Consider the following 27,800-nt stretch of genomic DNA (forward strand, 5'->3'; position numbering starts at 1 on the left):
TTTAGCAAAAGGAATTTTGCTTTTTATTATAACTTTCCTTTGAATACAGTGTCATTTGTGCTTCTGATCTCTGACCAGATATAATTTTTAAAAAACCCCAGAACCTCAGAGTCCTCACGTAAACCCCTCGCCTACAGTAACTGCAGCTCAATGATGTGATGGAGAAGGCAGGTTGGATAGCATTTTACTTAAAAATTATTTCCACAGGAAATGATTTGATATACATTTTTAACGAAATTAGTTCATTCGCCAACTGGTTACAAAGGCTACATTGAATTAAAACTCTCCTAACAGGTACTTCCTTCCTATTGCACTTTTAGAGTAGGTTCAAGTCCATCACAGAAAGGTTCTTGCAGCCCAAGTGGATGGATGAATTTGTGGTCATAAATGCACATAAGACGCTTGTAGCAACTGGATAAAAATTAATCCTGCAAAAGCTGAGATATATTGAAATGAGACCAGTGTCTTCAAATCAAGAGCCATTTCCTAGAGTTGTGCACACAGGAGCTGGGTCCATGGGGCTGGCTGGGCGCTGCAGGCAGGGATCCTGCTCTGGGGATGTGCGTAGTCCTTGGGGCCAGCTGGTCTCAGTCCCTGGGTGCCGGTGGAGGCAAGTCTCTGTTGGGAGAAGGAGCATAGTCCCTGGAAGCCTGCAGGGGTAGCCGGGGGTCTGGAGGATAATCCCTGGGGCCAGGAGGGCCAAGGGGGCGGAAGGGAGGATGCCCATGTGTGTAGCCTCTGGGATCAGAGGGAGGTGGGAGTGGGCCAGGAGGCAAACGTGGACTAGGTAAGAAATCTCTTCCAGCTGGAGGTGGCAAGGGAGGACCACAACCTAGAAGGAAAGGAAATAGTGGAGTTAAAGGAAATCTTGCTTTAACCTAAACAGAGAAGCGCCTGATTAGTTCCTCAGTTTGTCATTTTCTGGAGTAGCTCTGGAGTGGATCACTGTCACATGCAGGACTTCAAAGCCCATAAATTATTCTAGGGACTTTTGGCTACATTTTAGAGTAAACAAGGAAAAATAGCTTGGCATTAAGGAGGCTTGAAAAAACACACCCAGTCCAAGCTTACTGAGCCAGCTAAAGCCCATGAAACACAAGGAAGCCATGTGCCTAGGAAAAGCAGCTCCGGGTCCTGCAGTCAGGCTCCAGGAAGTGAAGTGTCAGCACAGAGCACTGCAGCCATACCTGGGGGCCCAGGGAGAGGTCGAGGCCCAAAGTGCCCCCGCAGAGGAGGAGGTGGCAGTCCTGGCGGTCCGTAGCAAATGGGTGGTGGTGGCGGAGGCCCCATCACTGGGGAGCCCATCAGAGATGTCCCAGGGAAAGGAGAGGGGCCTTTGGCACCAGCGTTACCCTGGGCAAGATGAGATAACAGTTCAGTGAGTTACTGCAGCAGACAAGCACTGACACTGCTGAACAATCCAACCACTCACCCAGAGGCAAGCAGGTACAAGGGGAAGAGGAAAGAAAGAAAAATGATGCAAACACACTCCAAACCACATTAACCAGGCAGAAAACAGGGACAGCTACTACACCATCATCATCCCAGAACACTGCTGGTACTACTCAAGAGTGAGTAGTTTAGAGAGACAAGTTTGTTTAGATTAAGCTGTACTAAAGAAAAGGTCAAGCCCTGTTGAGGTGTCCTTGGTGGACAGCCCTTTGGTAAAGGACCTGGAACATTGAATTATACATGGAATTGTGCTTAAACACCACAAGTAAGTCAGCTACTTAGGATTATTGTTGTAGTCACTCCAAAGTGTTTGCCCACAGTCCTTAACAAGAAACATCTTACTGCCTCAATCCCAAAAAACCAGAGAGCAACTGCTCATCATTAGAGAAGCCCTTTGAGACAGAGGGACCAGCCCTTGATTAGTTCCACAAAGCAGTTGTTTTTCAGTGGTTCAGAACACCAAGCCTGTTACTCCTCACCATTAAAGCAGCATCACCATGTCCAGCCTTGGAATACTCACTGCAGCTGCTTCCATGGAGGAAGGTGAATCTGTTGTTACACTGGGGGCTTCATACTCTTTGGGAGAGGGTTGCTTTTGGGGTTTTTTTGAACAGCAAATAAGGATAGTGACAGGATACAGACAAGACAAAACATGATACAGTTAAAGAAGCAGGAGGAAGTACAGTGAATATTGTATTTAAAAGGTTTCCTGAAGGCTGGGGTATTCTCAACTCACCACTCCATCAATTCCTGTGGAAGGGGAGGAGGTTCTTGGCTCACTGCTGATTAGGGATGCCACAGCAGGACCAATATCTAAAAAGAGAGCCATGAATAAGTGTCCTACCCTGCCAAGGGTAGGGAAGGTGGGCTTGAAATTGCCTTTTTGAAGGGAAAGAGTAACGAGTAAGTTGCAGATGGTTGCAGATGGTTGCAGATCACCTTCCACCAGGAACAGACATCCTTCCAGGCAGCTCTGGAGGCCTTTGTGGGGCAGGGGTGCCATCCACCATTGTACCTTAATGGAAATGAGAACCCCAGAGTCCCTAAATAACACAAGCCTGAGCTATTTCTATTAATGAAACCCTACCACCAACCATTCATTAGTGTATTAATAAAACAGCTATCAGTATCAACATTCCTAGAACCAATATTTGACCTTAGTGTTACTGGTTTGTAGCCTAAGAGGCAGTTGTCAAAAAAGGGGAGTTTCACTGCTTACCAAATTCAGCCCGCACACCTTCCCTTCGAGGAGCAGAGAGGGGCCGGGCAGGGACATCATTTATCTGTGTGGGGGATGGATTTCCTCCACTCACAGGTGATGGGCCAGAAGAGCCATCTCTGCTTAAGGGCCCTGTGCCAATGAAATAAAACCACTTGATTTACTTTTCTACAATTTAGCACAGCCCTATGTTTTTATGATGCACTGACTCCAAGACCAAAGGTTTTGGGAGAACCAGCAGCATTTACCTCGTCGTGGTGGGATCTGGCGGACAGGCCTGCCTGGAGTTGGCTTTACAATGACTGGTCTTTGAAGCATGATGATTTTTTGGTTTACCTCTATCAATCTGATTTTGGAAAATAAAGGTCTCTTATTATTATTATTATTCAAACTACACATGTGAGTTGTATATATTATAACAAGGCAAACTGCATTGTAAAATGTTACAGCTTTCACCAAGAAATGTTATTTTAGCCATCAAAATAGTTTAACAGTAGTTAAAATTAGTAACTTAAAAATGCACTGCACATTCTGAGCTTCTCCCTCAGGGAACTCCCAGCATGTTCAAAGAGCAATAGAGAGGGTCTGTTCTGTACTTACTTCTGTCTCAGGTTGGCTGCTTCTCTTTTTTCTTCAGCCAGAGCTCTCTCAGCAGAGCGGGCAATGAGCTGGTAGGGAAAATTTCGTCAACTTTATTAATGGCACCAATGTGACATCAAATATAAACTGTTGGCATCAGAAAAGGACAAACATTCTTACCCAGTTGTCATGTGCCTTTTTCTCATGAGCAGCAATCTGAGAAGGAAAGAAGCCATTTAGTTTTTATCCCACTACCAATATTTCCAATAACTCATCACACAGCACTAGAATAATGCAGAAAAAGATGACAACAACCAGCAAGCAAGAAGTTGACCTGGTTTTTGTAAGATCGCTCTGTTTTTTGCAATTCTTCTTCCATATCTTGGATCCTTTGCCTGTACAAAAGGAAAGAGAGGGGAAAGCAAAAACGTTTGAATAAATTTCCCTCAGTAGCTGAAATAAATAGAAAATCATCATCTTCAAAAATTCAAGTTACTTGTAAACTTTCACTTCCTCGATGGCCAGCACGGCTTTTTCATCTGCAGCACACAATTTTCGCTCCTTCTCCTGACGCTCGTACTCTTCCTGGGTTAGTTTTCTGCATAGGGAAAAAAAAATCCACCATATAATCCAGCATTTTCCATCTATTACAACTCAAAATCAATGCATTTTCCCTGCCAATGACAGCAATATCAAAATCTACAATAATGTGTGAAATCACAGAGACAAAAAAGAGATTTTTTACAAAGAGAGACAGAAATCCTGTCTCTTGAAACCAACAGACAAACCCTTTGTGTATAAAACCTTAAAATTACAGAGATGACTAGAAAGATTCTGACAGATCTTCAGAAGCTGACAAAACTATAAACTGCAGACAGTTCATCCCTTCCGATCCTGTAATTTTCCTACCAATGCCACAGATTGCAATCCAGATTTACAAAGGTACAAACAAGGAAATCCACTGGACTGACACCAACCACAGGAAATGAAGAAATGGATGTGTGGTGAGAAGGGGCAAATTTAGGGCCCAGGTGACAAACACATTCAATAGTTATTAACCGTGTGGGAAGCTTTTTCCAAGTGTTCTCCATACCAATTCACTGCACAATCGATTTCCAGAGTATTTTTATAACCTCATGGTTCATTATTTTTTTAATTTTTGATATTTTTCTAGAAGTATTTAAGAGGTCTAAAGTGTGTTCCTAACTTACAAGAGCTATCCCACAAAACTGGAAACATTTAACTAATAGCGAGTTAACTATTGCTAATAGCCAGTTCAACATAATCCATTTCCTTGGCTAAAAGTCAAAGTAGTTTTCCAGAAAAAAAAATTGCAAGAAGTTCTTCATCCTAGTCAAGAAGTACTAACAGACAGTGTAACAGTCTCCTGTATGTTTTGGAAGGAACAGAAATTCTTCACAGAGGTCAAGATGAAGTTTTCCCTGAAAGGTGGGTTACCCTCCACCTCTCTATTCTAAGTTTATTACACATGGATCCATGGAAGTTGCAAGGTCAGGCAGTTTCACTACAGCCTCATTTCCAACCATGTGCTTCCCCCACCCAACACGCTTAAACCACAGGAACTTCAACTGCTTCTCCATCGTAATTTCAGCTTTTCTACAGAATTTAGCTGAGAATGTCCCTGAACCCTATTCTCAATTTTTCCCCACAAAACTGAGATGGTATTACAGACATTTCAGTAAGTAAATAAATTAATGATGAATGAACTCATACACAGCAGATCCTCACCACTGGCAATTCATTCCTCTCAACTGCCATCATCAATTCAGCCTTCACTTAGCCCTTTGAGAATGCAAGAAGCTCACATGGCAGAAATACTAAAGTTTCTACATTACCAGAATTAGACTCACTGAAAAGAAATCAGAGTAACAGAAAAAAATCGTAATGGTCGCTATGTTCTCCTTGACACTTCTGGATGATGCAACAGAGCAACCACAGAATTTGCAGACCAAGCCACCCACCCACCCTCTCAAGAAGTTTGAAAGTAGAAGGCAATATAGTGTGTGCACACTGACAGTCTTTTTAGAATTTCTGGAATGGTTGCAAAAGTAAAGAAAGGATACCAGCTTCAATTATATTGAAAGCGTTGCCATCACTCATTCCAACCACAACTTCCAAGTTCTTTGATTCTTCTGAGTGAAAAGCATTTGGGCAGTGCCCATGATACAACAGACAGAGTAAGGAAAGGCTTACTTCTGGAGTGCCATCTCCTTCTGCTGGTACAGTTCACCAAGTATCTCCACTTTCTGCTGAAGAGTTTTGCATTCATTTTCCAGTTGAGTTTTGGCTGACTGCAGTGAACAGGAATCGTGTTCCAACGTTTTTATCTTCTCTGTTGGAGAAGCAGTTGCAGTAAGAACCATGATGGCTACTTACACACTCTGTTTCTTTTTAAGCCACCAACAGCACTTCATCCTAAGCAGTTATTTTGCTAAACCTACCTTCCAGCTCATGTCTTGCTGTTACTTCATCATTCAGTTTGCATCGCAGAAGATTTCTGTCTTCTTCAACTATGGACAACATTGTTTTGACCTGAAAAAAGGACCAGGGAGTTTATGATCATAGGAATAGCAGTAATGTGACTGTAATAATTAGATATATGTGCAACATACCCTGGAGACATCCATCATCTGCTTAATCTGAGTCCTCATCTTCTCACTCTCAATATCTAAAAGAGGAAAATATCTTTGTTTTCCCTGTTTTTTAATCATGAACAAGTCTGTGGACAACTGTTAAAAGTAACACTCCCTACACTTTAATCCCTACTTACTTACATGGTCAAAAGAAAAAAAAAAATCAAGAAGTGGGAATTTCCAGCCCACATATACTTTAAGTAGAAAAAAGGAAAAAAAAAAAAGGAACAAAAAAGGATTTCAAAACCAGAGATGGAGCGAATACATACGCAACATCACAAAAGACAAACTGCCAGAACAGCTTTGGAAACATCTATTTTGGTCTTTCAGACTTTAAAAATGTGATTATTTAAATTAGTTATTTATCTGGAGGCAAGCAGAAAGCTCATTAAAAATTAATCTCAAAGATAGATGTACCAGAACAACAAAGCCGAGACTCATGGATTACCTAAAAGTTAACCTAAAAGCAATTACTGACCTTGTAGCCAGCTCCTCCCTTCAGTTAGGGACATTTTGTGTTTGAGGATTCAAGCTGGTAGCTCTATATGCATGGATTCCTCTTGTTCCCTCTCTAATATGCCATGAGCAGAGCACCATGCGATCCTCAGGTGGGATAACCGTACCTGGCAACTCTCCATTGGCCAGATCATCCTCTGGGCTCCACTCAGGCCCTCTATCATCCTTCTTGGCCTCTGAATCCATGTCCAGCTGCTTCAGCTGCATAATGCAATTGGTTAAAACCTAGTAAAGAAATCAAAGGTTCAATTGCCCTGCATTTTTGTGAAGTATGACAGAGTATTTTATGATGCATAATATTGAAAGCAAGCTGATTACAGAGAACCTACTTCAATTTCATTTTCTTTGTAGGCAAGTGTCTCTTCTATGTCCTTCTGAGATTTCTGATACAGTTGAATCTGCTCACGGAGCTCAGAATGCCTCTCACTCCAACCTTCAGCTTCTTTTAGCAGCTGTAAGAAGCACCAAGGCAAGATGATTATTTGCTGTATTTTTAGTGCATGGTGTATGTAATTAAAGTCTACTTTACTACCAGCTCTGGTGATAACTGATCACCATGGGTTTACCCTTTATCACAGATAAAGGGTAAACTACAGTTATCAGGCTCATTGCTGTTCCACTGGCAGAACTGGATGCTGGCAATCTTTCTGCAGTTTATTATTAGGTGGCTTTACAAATTTGACATTTTCTCAGCTAACATCCCAACACCAAAATGCTCACACACCTCAAAATATGAAGAAATTAATTGCAGTCCAGAGGTAACGAAAACACATGCCTTAAAAAGCCACATACTTCACATATAAAGAAAGAAAACAGATATTTACCATTATCTGGAAAAAAACATCCCAACATTCCAGGGCTAAAACTCCTCCCCATTATCTTTGCTTTCTGAAATACTTTCTGGCAATTCTTCACCGTTACCTCCTTGAGCCCGGATCCCAAGTGGCAATATCTCCATCATGCCTTGACTATCACCTCAGCAAAGACTTTCTGTGACTTTGCTGACAAAAACTGCATCAGGTGAACTGACAAAGCCTTCATAACAGAGATGTGGCTCAGCTGCACAAACAGCCTGTGCAAGCAGGCACAAAGCATTTGAATTTCATCATGGTAATAGAAAACACGGAATTCTGCCATGTTGGGAAAACAGAGACATGTTGAAGCTACACTCAAAAAAACTAGGGAAAAAAGCCAGATATTTTGTTTGAAAGACAAGGTTGCCTTGTCTGGGCATAACTTACCTGCTCCTTGCTCTTTTTCAGTCTAGCATTCTCTTCCTGCACATGATGAAGCTCAGATTTCACCTTTTCTTCACTCAGTTTAGCTTCATTAAGGGCTATCTGCACCTACACATAAAACAAAAAAGAACAAGAAAACAAAGTCAAACTACAGTGGAGCAACAGCTAAAAAAAACCTGGTTAAATAGAAAAGAAAAAGGTACATATGCACGAACAACCTGCAACCTGCCAAGCCAGCATTTTCTATTCCATAGATAAGAATTTTCCTGGTACAAAAACTTGTGACTGTTGAGGGGATGTAAATAATTCTTTACCTCTGAAAGCTCTGCAGAATGCATAGTGATAGCTTCCTGAAGCTTCTCCAAGGACTTCTGGGTTTCAGAGAGCTAAGAAAAAGATGAGCAGTGACTTAGTGTTATCCTGGCATAAACCTTAGCCTGAGTAATTATTTAACCTGTGTCTTCTGGAAGCATAAAAGCAAAGTCAAAACACGAACAAACTTCTATTTCAAGCATCCATTTGCTGGCAGCAACATAGCACTACCTTATCAACAATGTAAGGAATAGAAACACTCAGCATATTCGAATCAACTTCTACCCCTGACTCCACCTGTCTGTGGCCAGGAAGTTTCCTGTACACCTGTACAGTCCACAACGAGAGGAACTGCTATCATTAGCAGCAACCTTTGACCAAAACAAGGCCAAAGACCTTGTTGATACAGAAAATCGGGCTTTAAAATGAAGAAAGAAAACAAATATCTCTGGACAACAAGAAAGAAGGGCAGTTCAGAGATCTTCACACTTACTGTAGAACTAAATGCTGCTCTGAGTACAAGAAAATGTCTCTTCCCAAACTGAAGCCTTCAGCTTATATTGCCAAGGAACTTCCTGGCTCCAGCTAGGAAGTATTAGACTAGCCCATGACTTGAATGCACCTGTTTGTGTGTGAAAGCACATAACCACACAAGTCCATCAAGATTAAAAAAAAAAAAAAAAAGAAAAAAAACCCCAAAAAAACAACCAAAAAAACCAAAAAACCACTACAAACCCCCCCCCCCAAAACCCAAAAAAAAAACACAAAAAACCAAAAAACCACTACAAACCGCTCCCCCCAAAACCCCAAACAAAATAAATCAACAGACTAAGCCTTTGATGATGGGATAAACCTAAAGTTTCATTTAATCTCTCTTTTTTGAGGTGGATCACCTTGTTTGTTCTACCTCTATCTAACCCATCAGGTCATGACTAGCTTTTAGGACATGTCAAACTAATGACAATGTAAGACACAAATGTAATTGTTCTAACCTTTTTCTGTTTCTTCTCATTCTTTTTTCTCTCTGTTTCAAGCATGGTGTGCAGATTTTTCACTTTGTTATCTAGCTGCTGATTTGCTTCTTCCAATTCTTTTACAGTGTCCTTAAAAAAAAAAAAAGGTGTAAAAGACCAACCTAAAGCAAACTATTTTTATTTGCATTGCTGCTTTTAGTACAGAGACAGTTAACTTTCTCTTACTTTAAGTCCTGCAGTTTCATCTGAGAGTATGTCTTTTTGTTCTTGGGTCACTTTCACAGATTCCTTTGCTTCTTTTATCTAAACACAGAAACAACCACACAGAACTGAGGAAATTGTCAACATAATATGCAGTATTAATAGAAAATAAAAATATGTTAGATATTGTATTGACTATGTAATTAAAGCAATCATAGAAAACTAGGAAACAAAGGACAACTTAAAGCAATACCTTTTGATCATATTCTGACAACTTTTCTAAGATTTCTGTTTTTTCTTGCAGAAGGTTTTTAATCTTTTCAGCAAGTTGTTTTTCAGTCACTAGGAAGAAAAAGAAAGCTTACAGTAACTACACTTCATACACTGGAGAAAAAAACCAGCTATCATTACTACCCCTTCAAGGACCGTTTTCAAGTAATGACTAAAGCATAAATCAGGAGAGTATTAATTCTTTGGCAGTCAGCCCTTTCTGCATCTCCAGCTTTCACTTGAAGTTAGAATTGAAAACAAGACAGTAAAGCTGACACAATGCACAAAGCTCCTGCATCCCCTTCACAGAAGCTGCTCCCAGAACCCAGAGCAGAGGTGCTGGCTACACACACCTCAGGTGTGTTCAGAGGAAGAGTTGACAGTGAGGATCTCAGAGCAGTCTCAGACACTCAGGGAGATGCTACACCTTCCCTAACAACGACCTTTCTGCTCTATTGGAGCTGAATATTGAAGTTTCATCAGTAACAGTAGGAGGATAAAAGCTCTTAAAGATCTATTGGGAACACAACAGAGACAGTCAGCTGGGAGACAGCACCTGTAGGTCCTAAGGAGCTACTTTGCTTAGACCTCAAATGCCTGAGGCTGCTGCATTTGCTTCTCACCCTAAACAAGCCACCAACCTACCCTTAGGATTCAATGAAAACCATTAACATACTTCAATTATTTTATTGCAAGTTATTTAAATAACACCCAATTGTTGTTGTTTTTCAAGTTCTAAGCCACCTTGATCCAGATCTGACTGCCTGAAGCACCATTTGCCTCACAGCAAACTCTGCAGCACAACAAGGAGCACTACCTGTTCCAATTGCATCCCACAGAGTGCAATGGCAACTGCTACTCCTCCTTTCCCTCCCACATAAGGGCTCCTGAGATGAGACAATGAATTCCAGGCCTTTCCCACTCTGAGAAAAGAGAGACAGCAAATGGCTGCCAAGGCCCAAGATAGCTCTCATCAGTTTAAGGGAAGCAGCAAGCCCTGCATTAGCTTGGGCTCCCAGTTTTACCACTATCATTAAGAGAGGATAATAGATTTTTATTCTTGGGACTTCAAATGTAATCTATGTTTTAAAGCATTTTTGTCACTGTTAGTATTCCACTATTTTGGATAAAGATTTTAAAAACAATGTGGCATGTATCACACTTGAAGAATATCTATTTGTTCTGATCTTTAGTAGATCCTATACAGCATCAAAGAGAAGAGTATTTGGGTGGTGGAATTAAATCCATGTTCCTTGATTTTTTAGGGAAGGCTGCTAAGTAATTTCTTCACCACCAATAACAATATTCTTCCCACACTACAGAAATCACCTCAGACATCTAAGATGGGCTTTTTTCAGCTCACTAATACTGCGCTGTGTAGAAGGAAACTGCAGTATAACCACAATGAAACTAGAGAGAAATTACTGGTAAGTAAAATGTGAGGGAGGAAGAGACAGAGTTCCTATGAAGACAATTCTTTCAATTTGCATTTTTTATTCAATTATGAATTCCAGCAATCACCCTACTTTGATTTTTTTTTTCTATTCAGTACACTTCAATTTTATAAACCTGAAGCCAGAGAAAAACTCATGTAAAAAGTGATGTGCTGGACACAGGAATGCCTGCATATTTAGATCTACCTTTAAGAATGTCTCTTTGCAACTGCAAAGCAGCCAGTTTCAGGCTCCCCTCAATCCAAAAAACAAAAGGAACCAGCTCCTGCTTTCTAAGAGAAACAGCAAGCAAAGACAGACCCACTGCTGGTCAGAAAACCAAAACAAATTCTGCCCCATGAACCAGTGGTTCACATTTATGTTGAGCAAAGTTGAGCTTATCCTTGCCCTTTATTTTACAGGTGCAAGTTGCATTGTTTCTCCTGACCAAAGCATTATCAAATGCAAAATTTAAACCCTCAGATTCAACTAAATATCATCTACTGGCCAAGCTTACACTGTAACCTTGGACTGAGCATTCTCCTTGAAAGGGAGTCAAGATGGATACTTGGTCCTCTGAAACAGTATAAATATTCAAAACTAACGCCTAAGCATCAACCACACTGAAAAGTAGAGAGAAACTTACCTTGATACATTCTACTCTTCACCTATAGAAAAGAACAAACAAACAAAAAGATTAGCCATAAAAAGTGATAAGTGAAAAATGTTATTCCCTATGGAAAAAAGTGCCCTCTTCCATGCAGGTTAAAGCAGCATATGGAAAACACATCTATCACTGCCAACGAGCGTTGAGTAACGCTACAAACAAGTTTAAGCTGCTTTCTAATAAAAGCAGCTAAAGCCCTGCCCCAGAGCCTTTAGTCACCCACTAAAGGATCATCGGCAACTGCCCCCAGCTAATTTGCAGAGAAAATGAAGCCATTTTGTATCAAACCACAGCCACAAACTTGCAAGCAGGAAAAAAACCTCTTGCAAACACAAAAAAAAAAAAAACCCCTTGCTGTGTGCCCTCTAAAGCAATACATTTACGTGACAGGTGGTTGTTTCGAAATTAACCCTATAAAAGATGACTTTCAGAAGCTTTTTTGCAGTGTTCTAGTAACACTGATTTTTGCATTTGAAACTGACCCAAGTGTACTCAACACCAAAACTAAGCAAGGAAAAATAATCTATCAATATTGTTACAGAAAAAAGTAGTTTTAGTTTATTTTTGTCAGACAAATATGAAGCATTCCACAAATTTCTAGAGCATATCATGACTAAACTGGACAGCTGTAAAATAAATTTGCTTATTTCTCATCTCTCAGCTCCAAAGGAAAAGCACTGCTACAGTTGAGAATTGGTGATAGACTTTCTGTTGCACAGAAAATTATCCATGTAGGAATGAGGACAAATGGAAGAGGCTCTCCAATGAGAATTAATATAATGTTTTTAGGCTTTTAAATGCAGTACCTGCAAGCAGATGGACAACATGAAGTGGGGAGGATTAACTGTTTGTTTTGGATATAGCCAGCAACATGTTTAAGCACACGGAAGACTTCTCATTTCAAAGATATGCTGACCTTTTCCTCAGCGTTCTTTGTTTACGTCATACTCCTCTATGTTACTTTCAAAATTTCCTCTTACTAAGCAATTTCAATTACCAGCTTATAGAAAATGCTTCTTAGTACTGCAACTTACTTTAGCTATTCAGCCCAGCATTTAGCTCCCATTAATGCTCTAAACAGAAAAAGTAAAAACACAAAAGACTACATATTGCTTTGACTTCAGTAATGCTGAAACAGTTTAACCATACAAAGAACCATTCAGTTAGCGAAACATCAGCAGGCTTGCAAGCATGAAGTATACTCACGGAAAGGCAGGTTCTCCAGAAAAATATAGCAAGTGTGACAATTCCTACTAAGGCAGTTATAATAACAGGCTCCCATGGAAGTCCATGAAAATCAGGCCCAGGACGCATTTCCTCAGGCAGCGTGGCAACCAACTGCAAACCGACAGCAGTGACAGCTATGAGTATGTTTTCATTAAACAGCGGGGTAAAACAAGCAGTCTGATGGGTGCCTTTATTCCCCTCATAAAACCATAGAACATCTGGAGGTTTCTTGCAATTTTTCTGCAAACTGAAAACCAAAAATTAAGAAAACCACAGAGCAGTCTGGTGCTCATATTTCAGTGTAAAACTCCTGAGTGCACTCAGGAGGACACCTGACAGTGGCAGTCTGCTGGCAAAGAAGAGCCACACCAAAATGAGTGCACACTGATGTGCAATTTGCGTTACATAGCACTGTTACATAGCACTTAGTTATTTGACCTGTTTCCAAATAAAGCTATAAGGATGGAAAACTACATAAAAAACCACAGTTTTACATCTGGATGTCTGTACCAATCCAGTGCAAATGACTCAGATCTTCTCCCAGCTGCTGCCCCTGTCAGAGGGTCATATGCCATGAGTCTCCTCTTCTACCTGGAGATCAGAGAGCATCTGGGGAAGGTGAAAATGCTTGGTACAGGTTGAAGGGGCTTATAGCGACATGGCATGGCGCTCAGGGAACAAACTGCGTGAGCCACACGGAAGCCGCTGCCTTCTCCCTTCCTTTCCTCCTACTTATCCTCTCTCTCCCTACTGTCTCCACAGCCGGCAGACGAAGAGGGACAGAAAGGAGGGCGCACACCTGCCCCTGCAGAGCCTGGCCGGGGGACGAGGTCTCCCCGCCATCCAGAGAGACCGACAACGATCCCTGACGCCAGCGGGCGCCTCGCGCGGATTGCCCCACATTACGGGCCGGAGGCACGGAACGCCAGCCGCCCTCGCGGCGGGGTACGCCGGGGTGACCCCCTCAGAGATCCGCCTCGCTTGGGGGAGGTGTGTCACCGCCCGGGTCGGGCCGCTGAAACCCCTCCGCCGCTGCTCACGGCAAGCCCGCCCGTTCGCCCGCCGCCGTTTTCCTGTGCTCACCTGGAACAGCCTCCGCCGCCCCGAGGGCTCCTCCACCGGCCACCCGCTGCCGCCCGCGGCACCCATGGCGGCCCGGGAGCGCCAAGCACACGTCAGCCCTTCCTCCCTCAGGGCCCGCCCGCCGCGCACCGCCCCTCGCAGCCTCCCCGCCCCCGCCCGCGTCATACGGCGCGCGCCGCCGCCACTCACCCGCCGCAGCAGCTCCAGCGCCTCGCCCAGGGCCCCCCGCCAGGCGGCGCCCGCACCGGCACCTGCGGGGCAAGAGAGGAGCGGCGTCACCTCACGGGGCCACAGGGCAGCCGCCTCGGCCACCGCGCTGAAGGACGGCCCCCGGTGCGCCGGGGCACTGGGGAAAGAGGCAGCGAGCCCTTGGGAAGTGCGCTGATATTCCACAGGCGGCGTTAGGAGGGATGCCGCAGGAGGGACACAGCTGTGCGGTGGCACGGTGCCGAGCCTGCCTCAGACAGAGCACACCCAGCTCCTCCAGCCGTGAATCAGAGCAGCACACGTTCTTCAATTCCTAACCGCAAATCCTTCTGATTAGTTCCCAGCAGTGTTCACAGAACCGCAGAGTATTCTAACTAAGTTGGAAAGGACCCACAAGGACTGTCAAGTCCAACACCTGGCCCTACACAGGACATCCCCAAGAATGACAGCATGTCAAACACTCCTGAAACTCTGTCAGTACTCTGTAAGTGTGGCAAAAGCTTTAAACCACCTCCAGCTCTGCCTTGGCCTGAATACTGCCCTCTCCTCTTGCTCCTTCTTCTGCCATATGTCTGAGCGAGCAGATTCCACAGCCACCCACCCAGCCTGTTGTCACACCACGGAACAGCAGCTGTGACCAGCCATTCTACCATCATCCACTTTGTTACTTCCCAACACTTCTACCAGCCCTCCTAAGAACTCCCGCCAAGCAGCATTTAACCACATCTAAGGAAAAAATGGAAAATGGTCTAAAATACAGCTGAACACCTGACTGCTTAACCAGTAAGTTATCCACTAGCCATTTAAAATTCCTTAATTTTCTTGGCATTCATCCTAGAGCTTCCTTCAGATCTTAGAAGCTGCTCAAAAGCACTTGGCCCTGGAGATGTACAGCACCTCAGCAATGTACAAAAACGAAACAAAAGTGTGGCTGGATTTTTCCTAAATGCTCAGTGGAGAGAGAATTATTAAGCATAATCAGAAGTGAAGGCAGAACAGCCAACTGAGAGTAGCACTGAGAATACAGTCAAAGATTGTTTCATACCAAAACAGAGCCAGGAAAGATGACAGTAACAGGATCCCTCCTTGGTATAATGATGAGACAGCACTCTAGCTCCAGAGGGATAAGGCCTCAGCCAGAGGGAGCCAAACATATCTCCTACTCCAAAAAACGGAGAAATGATTGAGCTGCTTGAGGGGGAAGCTACATACCACCTTTCCTGGAAAGTAATATGGCCCAGAGACATGGGCTAAAAAAGAGGGTATATAATTCTGTGGGCCATCCTGTCCATAGAAAGTGACCTTTAGGCTGTCAATCCCCAAGAGGAAAGAGGATGAAACCTAGGCTGATGGTGTGATTCCAGGGATTTCTCCTCTTTCTCCACTACCATCCTGAGACACAGTCCACAAGCCAGTCATCCTGACACACAGTCCAAAGAGCTCTAACTCTGACACTCACAAGAGCACTTTCCTTTTTCCTACATTGCAAAACCACAATAGAAAAACTGCTGTGCTAAATTAGCAATACAATACTGCCACTAGAGGGACTGTCACCCATCAGGGAAAGCCATGAGGATTACCGCAACATAAAATTAAAGTATCAGTGAAAACTCCTGCTATTTGCCTAAAAATCCATTAAACCATGCGCGTCTTCAAGAGCAAAAGAACAAAATAAGCCAATTCCAAATGGTTACCTTCAGCAATGCGTTCACTGGCACTCTCTCCTGAATCAACTGACCCAAAGGAAGTATCTTCCAGGAGCCATCCTCTTTCACTATCATACCCTTCTTCAGCTTCTCCATTATCTGAGGAGTTGGCCTCTTCATGCTCAGGTAGAACATGGACAGCCCTCTTCTCCCCCTCCTCTATAGGCTGCTCTGGCCTCTTATCTTCAATGAGCTGCTGAAATTCCTGATTGCCCTCATCAATGGAATTCGGGTTTCTGTCATATGGTATTCCGGAAACACTGTCATATTCAGCCTCTTTTGCACCATCTGTGACAGACAAGGAGATATGAATTAAGCACTGAGCTAATGTGTATTACTTACTCACAGCTACCTTCAGTGAAATGCTGCATGTAACCAAGCTTTCTTGACACTTTTAAAATATTTCAGCTTGTGTATTGCTTCCGGTATATTCTCAATCAACTTTCAGTAACATCTAATTGTCTGTATGAAATTCATGCAAGATATCAACCACTGACCTTGCAGGGAAACACTGCAAGGTGAAATATTTGCATCATTTGTGACCTTATCAGAAATCACATACTTAACATGTACTACTGTAAGAGGAGCCTGGCTAAAAGTGTATCTCAACATTTTGCACACTAATAGAAAACCCAGTAACTATGCAAAAGACTCTACCTCTGGTTCTTGACCAATCAAAAGATCTGTTTGTTCGGTATTGCTACTTATGCACTCTTTTATGAATATGGGCAAAAATATGATTATAAGGACATCCGAGACTTTAGGTGCCTGGATTTAGTACCTGGACTTTGCATTAATCCCCAGATCTCTCACAATCAGTTGATAATTAGTTCAGAGGAAATAAAAGCCCTTCAGAAAATTCTGCAGATTAGTATATGTGAATCCCTGTTTCTTAAGGAGGTACAGACTTGTCCTGAGTGGCTCCTTATGACCATATACATGCATGGATCTCATTTATCTTATGCAGAACTTGGTCCATAAGAACAGGTGTGCTGAACTCAATATCTTCCCTTAGGATTTGTCCCTGAGCCACTCTCATCACAATGCTAAAAATATTCACTAAAAATAAGCAAAATCCCAGGTTATTGCACAAGACCTCTTTCAATTCTACTCGCTCACCCTTTTCTTAAAGCTTGTCTGTGTTAGTGTTGCTTGGGACAGGGTTTTACTTCCATTTCATCGATTTATTAACTGGTTTAACATCCTACCTTGAATGTGCAGCTGGTCATCTTCCTGTTCTGGAGGAGAAGCAAGTAGGACACTCTCACCAGCAGATGAATATTTACTTCTTAACGAATATATTAACTCTTGAATATCATCCATCAGTGCACTCTCCTCATCATACAAATCCATCTCCCTCACCACCTCCTCCTTATTTTCTGCCACCCTGGAATCCAGAACTTTTCCTACAACATCCATAATGCTCGATTCTGAAAACTCCAGTATCTCATCCAGAGCTTTCTCTATATCTTCATTGTTCTGGCTCGCCTTCTGAGCAAGTTCCATCTCCACCTTCATGTCGTGGAACATGGCTTCAACCCTAACCACGTGTTGGAGCCCAAGGTACTTCTGTAGGCGTATCACGTGCTTTTCATCCAGGAACTCTTTCATTATTGAGAGCCGCTTCACAGACTCACTGAAGTCTGTTACCATGTCACTGGTGGCTTCTGAGTTGTCTGCAGGGCTGGGGACATATACAGATTGCTGGTGGTCATTTCTTGTTTGCTCTAAATTTTGCACCTCTTTTGAGTCTTTCTGTGAAATGCCCTCTAGGAGATGATCTTTCCTTCGGTCAAAGTCATTGCTGTCTTCTGTGTGAGGAGATTGGAAATTATGTTCTTCCACAGCTGATGGTTCCTGAGGTTCAGAAGACTCCTCATCAGTTTCCGTGACATGTTGCATCTCATCCAATTCAGCATCTTTTCTCACTGATACGTCAACTTCTTTGTTCCCAATCTTGCTTGCATTTTGCATGCTGATTATTTTATCTTCTTTAGGATATGAGTTTGTTTCCTCTTCTGTTTTGTAAGTAGGATTTGGGATTCCTGAAACAGCTTTACTGAGTCCTTCTAATTCAGGATTTGTATTTTCACCACCTAGTGTATTACCCTGGGCATTTGCAGCCCTTGCTTGTGACAACTTTGCAGTTGCTGCATTCTCATCTTCCAGTAGCTCATCATCCGCTTCTTTCAGGTCAGGGTCATCTTCAGCATCTGGCTCTTCAGATTGCAATTCTGCTCTTTGTGTTGTTTCTTTAGCCAAATCTTTGCCAAGATTTCTGTCTGATCCTGCATCCTCAGGATGAGCAGTTCCTTGATGAGTAAGATTATCTGTATTAGTGTTCTGTGTGATGCTTTTTGATTTTTCTTCAGTGCTTTCTTTAAATGCCGGTATCTTGCCAGGATTTCTTGAAAGTTTTTCATTCATATCTGCCTCTGAATACTCAGTCTCATTTTCCCATGGCCTAAGTTGCTCAACAGCTCCACTATACCTTGGCTCTCCTTCCTCTGCAGGGGTTTCTTCCAGGTTTCTCTTTTTTATTTCCAGTTCTTTGTTAGAAGAGACAGGATTTTTATTTTCATGATCAGTTTTCTCTGCTTGTTTTAAATCTTCTTCATGTTTGAGAAGTTCTTTCTCCACAACAGGCATTCCATGCTCCACTTTCGGTCTCAAGAGGTCAATATCTCCTAGGTCACCTTGAGATGCATTTTTTACTTCTTCCACTGGTTTGGCTGGAGCATCAACTGGAGGTTTGTTCTCAGCTTCTCCCTTCTCCATTGTTTTCTCCCATGGTCTTTTGTACTTTAAATCACTTTCCAAGGACTCCTCTGAGGTATCATCCTCAAACTGTTTCTCACTTTTCTCTATTGGAGCAAGTGAAACTCTTTCAGAACTTTTGATGAGATCATCATCAGATGGTTCTGAAGCATCTTCCTTGTTTTTAAGTAATGATTTGGACTCCAGAGCACTGTCTGGACTAGGCAAAGCATGAGGATCAGGCACTGCCGTACCTTTCAGTGTTGCAGAATGTAACTCTGTTCCATCAATAAGCTGCTCTTCCAACTGTTCAGTTCTGTTGGCTTTTTCTTTTAAACCCAGATCACCTGTACCCACAGGTTCCTTTCCAAGGAGTTCTTTGGAGAGATCCTCAGGTTGAGTTGGTGCTGGTGCTTCTCTTTTACTAATTAGCACCACCTCCTCCTGTTTCTCTTCTGTTTGTTTAGATTCAGACCTGTCTACACTTACACGGTCACCTGAGTTCCTGCTCTTACTGAAGGCATCCTTAAGAACTAATGCATCTGAATCATGTTCCTCCCCATTGTCTCTTTGGTTATTTAGCTTTGTAGCACCCTTTGCATCTTCATCAGGTTCGTGATTTTGTGACTTGATGTCATCATTTCCATCATCATCTAAATCCACAGGGGATGTAATTTCATCTTCTGCTGTAAAAGACAGCAAAGGGATTTCTGCAGATTGATCTGCAAACTCTGGCTCCTCCTCTTCATTGTGAGGATTAATGCTCAAATCTTCATTTAAATCATCTTCCAGTGACGTAACAAGGCGAGTCACTTCATCATCTGATACAACAGCATCAGCAGTTGAGCCAAATTTTGTTTTTAAGTTCACAGAGAGTTCTCTGTTTAAAAGTGTATAGGCATTGACTTCATTCTCTTGGTCAAGTTGGCTGGTTTCACCCTGAGGAATACTAGTGTTTTTGGTATTTTCACTTTCTAGCCCTTTTAGTTTTCCATGTAGCATTCCTTTCAAGTGCTCATGTGCAATTTGATCTCCCTGAGACCTTTCTTTGTGACTACTGACACTGGAGTCTCCCCCAGTATCTTCAGTTCCTTCTGTGAGAGAATTGTCAACTTTGTCTGTCAAGACAAGGTTTTCCTTTTCTTCTTCAGCGCTTCGCTCAAGATTGTCTGTCTCCAAAGCACCAAGGGACTTTACTCTATCAGTCTGTTCAGCCTCCTTATCCTTCTCAATTCCTTCAGCTGGTTTTGTCCCTGGATCACTCGATACAGTTTCCCCTTCATTTGCTATTGTCTCTTGCAATGACTTCAGAAGTTCATCCACATTATAATTATCAAAGTCATCCCTTCCTCCATCAAAGCAAACAAAGTCTGTTTCCTGAAATGAAAAAGAACATGCAGTCAAAAAATATTATTTTCTTTATAGCAGTGATGAGACCAAAAACATTTGCCTACTTAAAGAGAGATGCAGCAGCAAAGTTAAATTAATCACACAGAATTAACTCCTTGAGTCCTTAACCAAAGCTCTCTTTGAAATCAGTGGAGGTTTTGCCCAAGGACTCATAAAAAAACCTAAATAAAGAGGTTTTGCAGGAACAAACTGTAAGGCAGCAATGGAGGTGGCAGTATTACACTGCACTCATCACTATATGTACTGAATGAAGAACAAGTCTATTACTGAATGCCAGTGAACAGAAGAAAACAAATGTTGCTAAGCTTGTGTGTCACAACCTCTGTTAACTCGTGTCCCCTTAAAGGACCAAGTCCTCCAAGCAGGAGCTCCCTGTCATGCAGTTTCTGAAAAATAAATAGGAGCAGTGCGAGACACAATTTTATAGAACCATAGAATGGCCTTGAGTTGAAAGGGGTTTAAAGATCATCAAGGTCCAACCCCCTGCCATGGGTAGGGACACCTTCCACTAGACCAGGTAGCTCAGAGCTCCATCCATCCTGCCCGTGAACCCTTCCAGGGATGGGGCATCCACAACTTCTCTGGGCAACTTCTTTCAGTACCTCCAAATAATTTCTTCCTAATATCTAATCTAAACCTGCTCTCCTTCAGTTTGAAGCCAATCCCCCTTGTCCTGTCACTACATGCTCTTATGAAAAGTCCCTCTCCATCTTTCTTGCAGGCTCCCTTCAGGTATTGGAAGGCTGCAATTAGGTCTCTCTGGAGCCTTCTCTTTTCCAGGCTAAACAATCCCACATCTCTCAGCCTTTCCTCATAGGAAAGGTGGTCCATCCTTCAAATCACCGTGGTGGCCTTCTCTGGACTCATTCCAAGAGGCTGATGTCCCTCTTGTGCTGGGGGACCCCAGAGCTGGATGCAGCACTGCAGGTGGGGTCTCACCAGAGCAGAGCAGAGGGGCAGAATACCGTCCCTTGCCAAGCTGCCTTGGATGCAGCCCAGGATTTGCTTGGCTTTCTGTGCTGCAAGCATGCCTAAAGCTACAGCCTCAAAAAGACTTTACTGACACAACTCTGGAGTTGCTGCTTATTAGTGCATGAAAGCCAGTCATGTGTAAAAGGGCTGCAGGACCAATTCTAGAATCAAAGGGCTGAGTGTACCCTGTTTTGTTTGTTTCTGACAGTACTTTACACTTGGAAAGTTTGGGAAAAGAAACCATTTTGATTACACACCAGAAGGCCTACGCACAAGCCAGCTAGCAGGATGTACAGAGTTCAATCCAAACAGATTTCTTTAGAAGAAAACTAACATTTGAGAAAAGAAATGTCAGTGCCCACATTTTGGGCTGATGCTTTCACACCCACCCACATACAGAGATGCACAAACATTCCACTCCCCTACATACATGTGCACCTCCACAAGTATGTAGCTGCTTACTAACAAAAAGTTAATGAAATAAAAAATGAGGACAAGCAAGACTTACATCTGTTGGTAATTCTAGCTCCTCATTGGAATAGTTATGATTTATTTCAAGTAAATCCTTTGGAAAATATCCAAAATCACTTCCAACCTAAAAAAAAAAAAAAAAAAAAAAAAAAAAAAAACCACAAAACCCAAACACAAATGAAAAACAGCAAAGGTTTAGAAATTATATGACTATGTAAAAAATTGCAGACACCAGTAGCAAATATGTTGAACTGACTCTCAAGTATTCTAAATGAAGTTTAACACAGTGAATAAAAGACCAGTGATGCTTTGTTTATGCCAGAGTTTTCAGTGAGGTTTTACATTTCACAACAGCCTTGTAAAGTTTAAGTTTTACTGTTCATGCTTTAAAGCCTGAATTACAACTAATTATTAGTAGAGTTGGGAATAAATCCCAGGCCTTCTGACTCAATTGCTTTAACTGCTATTGTGCAGGCACCAGAAGTACCACACACACCTCAAGGATTTTCTCAAGTAGCAAGTAGAAGAGGATCGTTGACTAATAAGATTTACATCCATGCACAATATTATAGCCCAAAATACGCTCACGTTGTAACTTACGGAAAAAAATTCTTAAAGTGGATTGTAGAGAAATGCAAAATTGCATAATTTTAAAATGCAGAATTAATAATTTAAAAACCTGTGTGGAAAATATACCTCCCCCCCTCCTCTGTGAATGCATTGTTTCTCTTCAGTGCTTGACACAAGCAAAAAGTCAGTCACAGAATGGTGATTTTCAATGTGCTAAGGCAAGGCAAACACTGGAAGACAAGAATCTCTCTTATCACTCACCAGATATGATCTACACAGAGTACTGCTCGCACTTAAGAGTTCTGACAATTGCTGTCAAGAAGCCAATATTAATAGCATGCAATCACTACACTGATTAGATAATTGAGGCAATTAAGAGTCTGGTGGAAACACCTAGAAAGGTACAAAGTTCCTAGACAACCAAAATATCTGGGGGAAAAAAATGAAGCTGGTCATTTCCTCCACCATTTGTTACAGGAAAAAGATGACAATTGCCAATTTTCTTGAAGAGTTTGTGTGGGGCGAACACTCAGTTAAAGTTCAAACTAAAAAAGAAACTTGGTATGGGATATTAGGGATACACAGATATATTGTTACACTGATAGCACTGAAACGGGTTAACCTTGCCTGAATCTTTCTGGATTTACAATGGTATTAAAAAAAAAAAAAAAAAAAAAAAAGAAAGATTAAATTAGTATCTAGTAAATAATATAATAATAATAAATAATAATAATATAATTTTGGAGGTGTTTGTTTTGATATGCAAGAGAAGTACAAACTGATGCATTACAGGACTTCCTTTTTTAACTACTTCTCATTCAGATCTTACCTTCTGTAGCTGATATCTCTGAAGTTAGTTACACATGTATTAAGAAACCCCAAACTGTTCCCTCCCCACCTTTCGTAGACAGATATTGCTCTCTTACTGAAAACAGATAATGTATGTATGATTATTATTAGGAATTATCTTTATTATTGGGAATTACCAATGGGAATGGGAAATTCATTTAGACAAGTCAAATCAAAAGCTTGTTTTTGTGTAGTACACACGAGTTTAATTGTAAATTGGTTTATTTCTCTCTCTAAACTTCAACTCCAGTTTTTAATGATCTTTCTGAAAACATAAGTTAGAGCTTCAAAGCCTCCTTACAGACTAATCTCTGTGACAACCATTATAATCAGTCATCACAAATTGAAACTCCTTTATTGCAATCCAAGCTGCTGGCCATACAAGTCCTTTGCAGTGACCCAGCTAGCCACTTCTGTGGTTTATAAGCCATATGGGATCTGCCTGCCCAAAATTTCATCTGCTTCTCTCCTTACAAGCCCTCTCTTGTAAGAGGAAAAAAATGCCTCATTGTGCAAATAAAGGAAACATTCATTCTCTACAGACACGACAGAAGAAAGGCTCTGTCAATCCAAGTGTATAAGAGAGAAATAGCCACTCTCTTCCCAGCTAAAAAGTTGTGCATGGACAAAACATGTGGCTATGTGTATAGCATCTGGCTCCCCTGATGCCCATGTGTTACAGGCAGCTGCTGCAGATTCACTGACTACGAAGCCACACTCTCACATCATCTATCAGAAAACAGACAGCTGGGGAAGATGATGTTCAAATTTTTTTAATCTTAAAGCCCACATCCCTAAAGCACAGGCATCACAGGTAACTAAAACTTCAGAACACAGGGCAAAGAAGAGCTGGTTTGCACCTGCAGAGCATTGCAGTGTTAAGAAAACACAGTATTGCCCTGACCCCCTGGGTCCTCCCGAAATATTGCCTTCCCGTTCTACTTAATTTTATCCATCCTGTCTTCTTTTCTACAAACCTACGTACAAGGTTTGAAAACAAACAAAATAAAACAAAAACAATACAAAGAAGCCACAATCTGCAGTTAAATTCCTTTCTTGTAATATGAGGCCAGAAATAGTTTTCTACACCTTGAATCAAAGGTATTAAATTCATCCCTTAGCCATAAGATAAAATAACAACCTTAAAGTGTCTTTGACAAAATGCTTTGTGGAAAAGCAGCAAGTTTTATTTAGAAAGATCTGAAGTACTTCTGGAGCTTCAGACCCTGCTAAAGTGAGGGCAGAATACAGGAAAAACAGGACATAAAACAACTTGATGGTGTAAGCAACAGAAGATTGATGCTGAAAAGGAGACTGATTTACAGCAAAACACTGTGCAGAGGACAACGAGAGCACCTGATATGCTCTATCTTTTGGCTTTGGGGGAAAAAAATCAAGCATTTTCCTGCAACTGATGTATTAATGAAATTCATAACATAAAATGACTATTAAATAATGGTCACAGAGTATTTTCCAAGCATTTGGCTTTGCTTTACTATTGAGGTTTAGAGAGCTCTGCTAAAAACTACAGGCCATATAATGCATAGAATACATATTACAGCTGGGTTCCAGAATTTTTTCACATGCAAAATACCCAGTGAACATAATGTATGCTCTGTAAGCAATTTAATATTCAAGACTGGCACCACAAAATAATAATAATAAAGGAGCTATTTTGTCAAAATACAACATGTTTACTGGCACAGGGAAAGAAAAAATCAACAATAGCTTGAAAAGGGTGAAGTGAATTAGAAAAGCAAATGCAAATAAAGCCTAGTCCCAACTGCTATAAATTTTTCAGCCTTGGTGAAAGGCTCCTTTTCTTATTAGATCATCTCCCTTCAGGTCAGAAATACTATTGTATTTCTCATGGCTCCTTCAAATTGATTTTGGAATTAGAATCTGTATTTACAACTTGTTTGAAATAAGCCCCAGGTTGCATTAGTTGAAGCTTCTCATACACACATTCCCCTGACCTCTGCTCACACCTGACAATCAGAACTCCAGTTAGCCTTTGATTTCATAGCTTCTATTCTGCCCTAATAAATCCTCCCCCCAAAAAAACTTTGTGGAATGGAAAAAAGCAGCGGGGTACATGGATGAGATCAAATAATGCACACAAAACCCACGTGAAGTCACGCAATGAGATCCCAAAAGGGCCAAGGCAGAAGGCAGCATGCCTTCCATTGGAATTCTTTTGATGGCAGACCTCACTGGGTAGCCTGGTTTTAATTAGCAAGCAGCAGCTTCCCCCTGGCTCCAAGATTTCACACAGCAGGCATGGCTGGCCTGCATAAATCAAGCTGCCCAACCAAACCTGGCATGGGGAATCAGGCTGCCCAGCCAAATTTGACACAGGAAGTCACGATACAGGAAAGACCCCAGTCCTACCTGTGAGTCAGGGACAGGGGCAGCTGTGCCAGTGCCCTACTCAAAATGCAAAGGCAGGCACCTCTGACTCTGCTGCAGTGCTTCCATGCTGGTTATTGCAGCGTTATGATTAATGCAGCAGCAGTCAATCCAAGAGGGATAAAAGAAATAAAGATTATAGCTACCAATCAAAAGGAATCAGTCTGGCAGCGCTGCCCTAAAAGGAGCACTGAAAATCATGTAACACAGTTGAAAAACGACAACAAATAAAATGGAGCTTGGCAATTCTTTCCGACCTGCCAGCTGCAGCTTTTACTTTAAACTCAAAGCAAACATCCTTTTAACTTGGAGACACACCTAACTGTTGCATGAGCTGCCTATCAGTGAATAATTAAACTGAATATTAACTCAGCAATTACCTTAACCTGTTGTCTGATCTTGCAGCCTACATTATACCTTGTTAGAGGATGCAAAATTTGCCCCACGCTGCTACTCTGCATCTCAAGAACTGCAGCCCTGAAAACCCGTACCAACGAATCACCCAGATTATTTATGGTACAGTACATGTCAGAAGGGAATTACCACCATGATAGAATTATTAACTCTTCTTTAGCAGTTTTTCTGTTCACTTCTGTATCATTCTAATTGGATTCAGCTCTAACTGAGAGCTCGCCCAGCCTGAAGTGGTTACAGAAAGTGATAGATCCTGATTTTCACTAAACCTCTGGCCCCACAGTCAATACCCAGCTGTGGTGTCAAGCAGCCAAGACCACTGTCAAAATTGTTTATCCTTTGTAGAAAACTAGAGTAACAAAAGAGGTTGAAGTAAACAATTTAGACACTAAAAAGGATGTAGGGGAAACATGGGGAGGAAGTAACAGGGACTAGGTCTAAGCAACCTCTGGATTACCAACATTTTCAAGGGAAGCCTACAAAAACTGCTCTTCCTCCATGGTATCTCAGTTCTGCCTCTGCCAGGCAAATAAGGTGCTTATGAAAGTCGAGAGGAGCTTTCTATAAAGTAACTGCAAGTATGGGGATGTTCTTTCTCCATCAGCAGAAGCCTCTGAGATTGTCCAAGGACGTGACTCAGACAAGGCCACTACTCTGCAAGCTACAGCAGAGCTAAGAGAGACAGACCTTACAGAAATCAAATTTACCCTAATCCTTTCTAGTTTTACTACTTATTTTTCCTCCAACACTGCATGCAGCTTAGATAAAAAGGGCAAGAAGGCAGATGAATATTAGGATGAGAGGCATAATTAAAACATGCACATGCAATGTTCTTTAACAGGATTACAGAGCGAAGGATAAGACCATGTCATGGGAAAATACAAGCACAGGCTTAAGTCTCCCTAAATGGGAAGAGAGGCTTCGCTTCCAGGTGGCCCTGTGGCCACCACCACTGACAGTGCTGCAATAGGAGGTTTTCAACACAAAGGCAGTTTTCTAACAGTTTTTAGACACTTTAGCGTTGCCTATTTTTCACAGCACTCAGGTTTGATCAAACCTCATCCCATTTCCCACTGGCCTCATGACAAAGCAACATTCGCTGTGTTTAGCCATGTTCAAAACTCCAAGCATTCTCTTACAAGGTAAAAGGAATGAAAACAGATTACCAAGAAGAGCAAACTGAAGAAATGCTCTACAGTACTTACGCTTCCAGCCCAAAGCTCAGTGGATTCTCCTATTAGTTTATAATATACATACACTGCTTCTCCCTTCTTAAAATTTACAAAGCGACAATCTGGACCTTTAAAATCCTGCATGGCCTTCCCTCGGCACATTAACACTGTCCAAAGAAAACAAAGAGAAGAGTATGACTTTAAAAATAATTTACATGGAAAGTGTCTTTACTAACTGGCAGTAAACAAGACCTTGCATGTTCCACTTTGCTATTTTCTAGATTGGGTCAAGAGATAAAGTAAATTGAAAGTCTAAGTAAGAAATTAATTAATAAAAATATAACTAAATTGAAAGTATAACTAAGAAATTTTTAGCTATAATTCACACAAACAAACAAGCCAAGTTATAACTAAAATTTTAAAAAGGCAAGTTATAGCTAAAAAAGTAAAGAAGGATTGTAGTCAAGACATGCGTTTGATAAAGCACTGGAGAACTACACTTCAGGGGTGAGCTATGAAGCTAGTTATTAATGTTAAATCAGAAAGATGACATCTGTGTCCTAGCAAACCGGTCCTGAAATTATTCCAGAGAACATCCGCGGGTTTATCACGAGAGGGCTCTGCAGTCGGGGGAGAAAACGAAACACGGAGCTGCGGGGATCTGAAAACTTGGCCGAGCAGAGAGGGACGGCGCACGTGAGCGTCGCGTTCCCGTTTCCCCGATCCTCCCCAATTTCCGTGCACGAGTCGGCGAAAGGAGGGGGCTTAGAGAAGAGCCTCCGGCAGGCATCTTCGCCCACAACTCCCTCGCCGGGGCCGTGCCCGCTGCCCCCACTCACTGCTGCACTCGAGGTCGGCGCAGCGCTTGCGCTCGGCGAAGCGGCGGCCCAGGTCGGGCGCGGCGGCGCAGCGCAAGCCCGGAGGCGGCGGCAGCGGCAGCAGCAGCAGCAGGGCGAGCAGCAGCCGGGCCTCCGGCGGCGCCGCTGCGGCCATGTCGGCGAGCGCCGCGGAAGGAGGCAGCCGGGCCGGGAAGGAGGG

The 27,800-nt window shown here is 42.2% G+C and overlaps 1 protein-coding gene across 3 annotated transcripts; it reads right to left on the minus strand.

The window, feature by feature from the left end:
- MIA3 (MIA SH3 domain ER export factor 3) lies at positions 1-27,793 on the minus strand. 3 transcript variants are annotated; one of them, XM_041402408.1, is made up of 29 exons: positions 27,602-27,790; positions 26,796-26,929; positions 21,386-21,472; positions 16,947-19,872; positions 15,727-16,026; positions 14,015-14,076; positions 12,722-12,853; positions 11,495-11,516; positions 9,399-9,487; positions 9,170-9,247; positions 8,963-9,073; positions 7,973-8,044; positions 7,662-7,766; positions 6,750-6,872; positions 6,528-6,645; positions 5,884-5,939; positions 5,713-5,803; positions 5,465-5,603; positions 3,747-3,848; positions 3,585-3,645; positions 3,431-3,466; positions 3,272-3,339; positions 2,920-3,017; positions 2,672-2,803; positions 2,399-2,467; positions 2,189-2,265; positions 1,973-2,044; positions 1,188-1,353; positions 1-832 (listed from the first exon to the last, which is right to left on the minus strand). In XM_041402408.1, exons 1-29 carry the CDS (start codon positions 27,753-27,755, stop codon positions 588-590), a joined length of 5,925 nt encoding a protein of 1,974 aa, XP_041258342.1. In that variant the 5' UTR covers positions 27,756-27,790; the 3' UTR covers positions 1-587. The 3 variants fall into 3 exon arrangements, with proteins under 3 accessions (XP_041258342.1, XP_041258343.1, XP_041258344.1); XM_041402409.1 differs by having other exon boundaries at positions 27,459-27,638; XM_041402410.1 differs by lacking the exon at positions 1,973-2,044 and having other exon boundaries at positions 27,602-27,793.
- Between the last annotated feature and the right edge of the window lie 7 nt (positions 27,794-27,800).

This window comes from Onychostruthus taczanowskii, unplaced genomic scaffold, assembly GCF_017590055.1.
Source record: "Onychostruthus taczanowskii isolate IOZ18803 unplaced genomic scaffold, ASM1759005v1 scaffold199, whole genome shotgun sequence".
NCBI classification, from domain to species: domain Eukaryota; kingdom Metazoa; phylum Chordata; class Aves; order Passeriformes; family Passeridae; genus Onychostruthus; species Onychostruthus taczanowskii.

Coding starts and splice junctions, on each gene's coding strand:
- MIA3 (XM_041402408.1), bottom strand. CDS start 27,755: ATGGCCGCAGCGGCGCCGCCGGAGGCCCGGCTGCTGCTCGCCCTGCTG. Junction 8,045..8,962: donor ATGAGAAGAAACAGAAAAAG/GTTAGAACAATT, acceptor TCTTTTTCTTAG/CTCTCTGAAACCCAGAAGTC. Junction 6,873..7,661: donor TGAAAAAGAGCAAGGAGCAG/GTAAGTTATGCC, acceptor TGCTTCTTACAG/CTGCTAAAAGAAGCTGAAGG.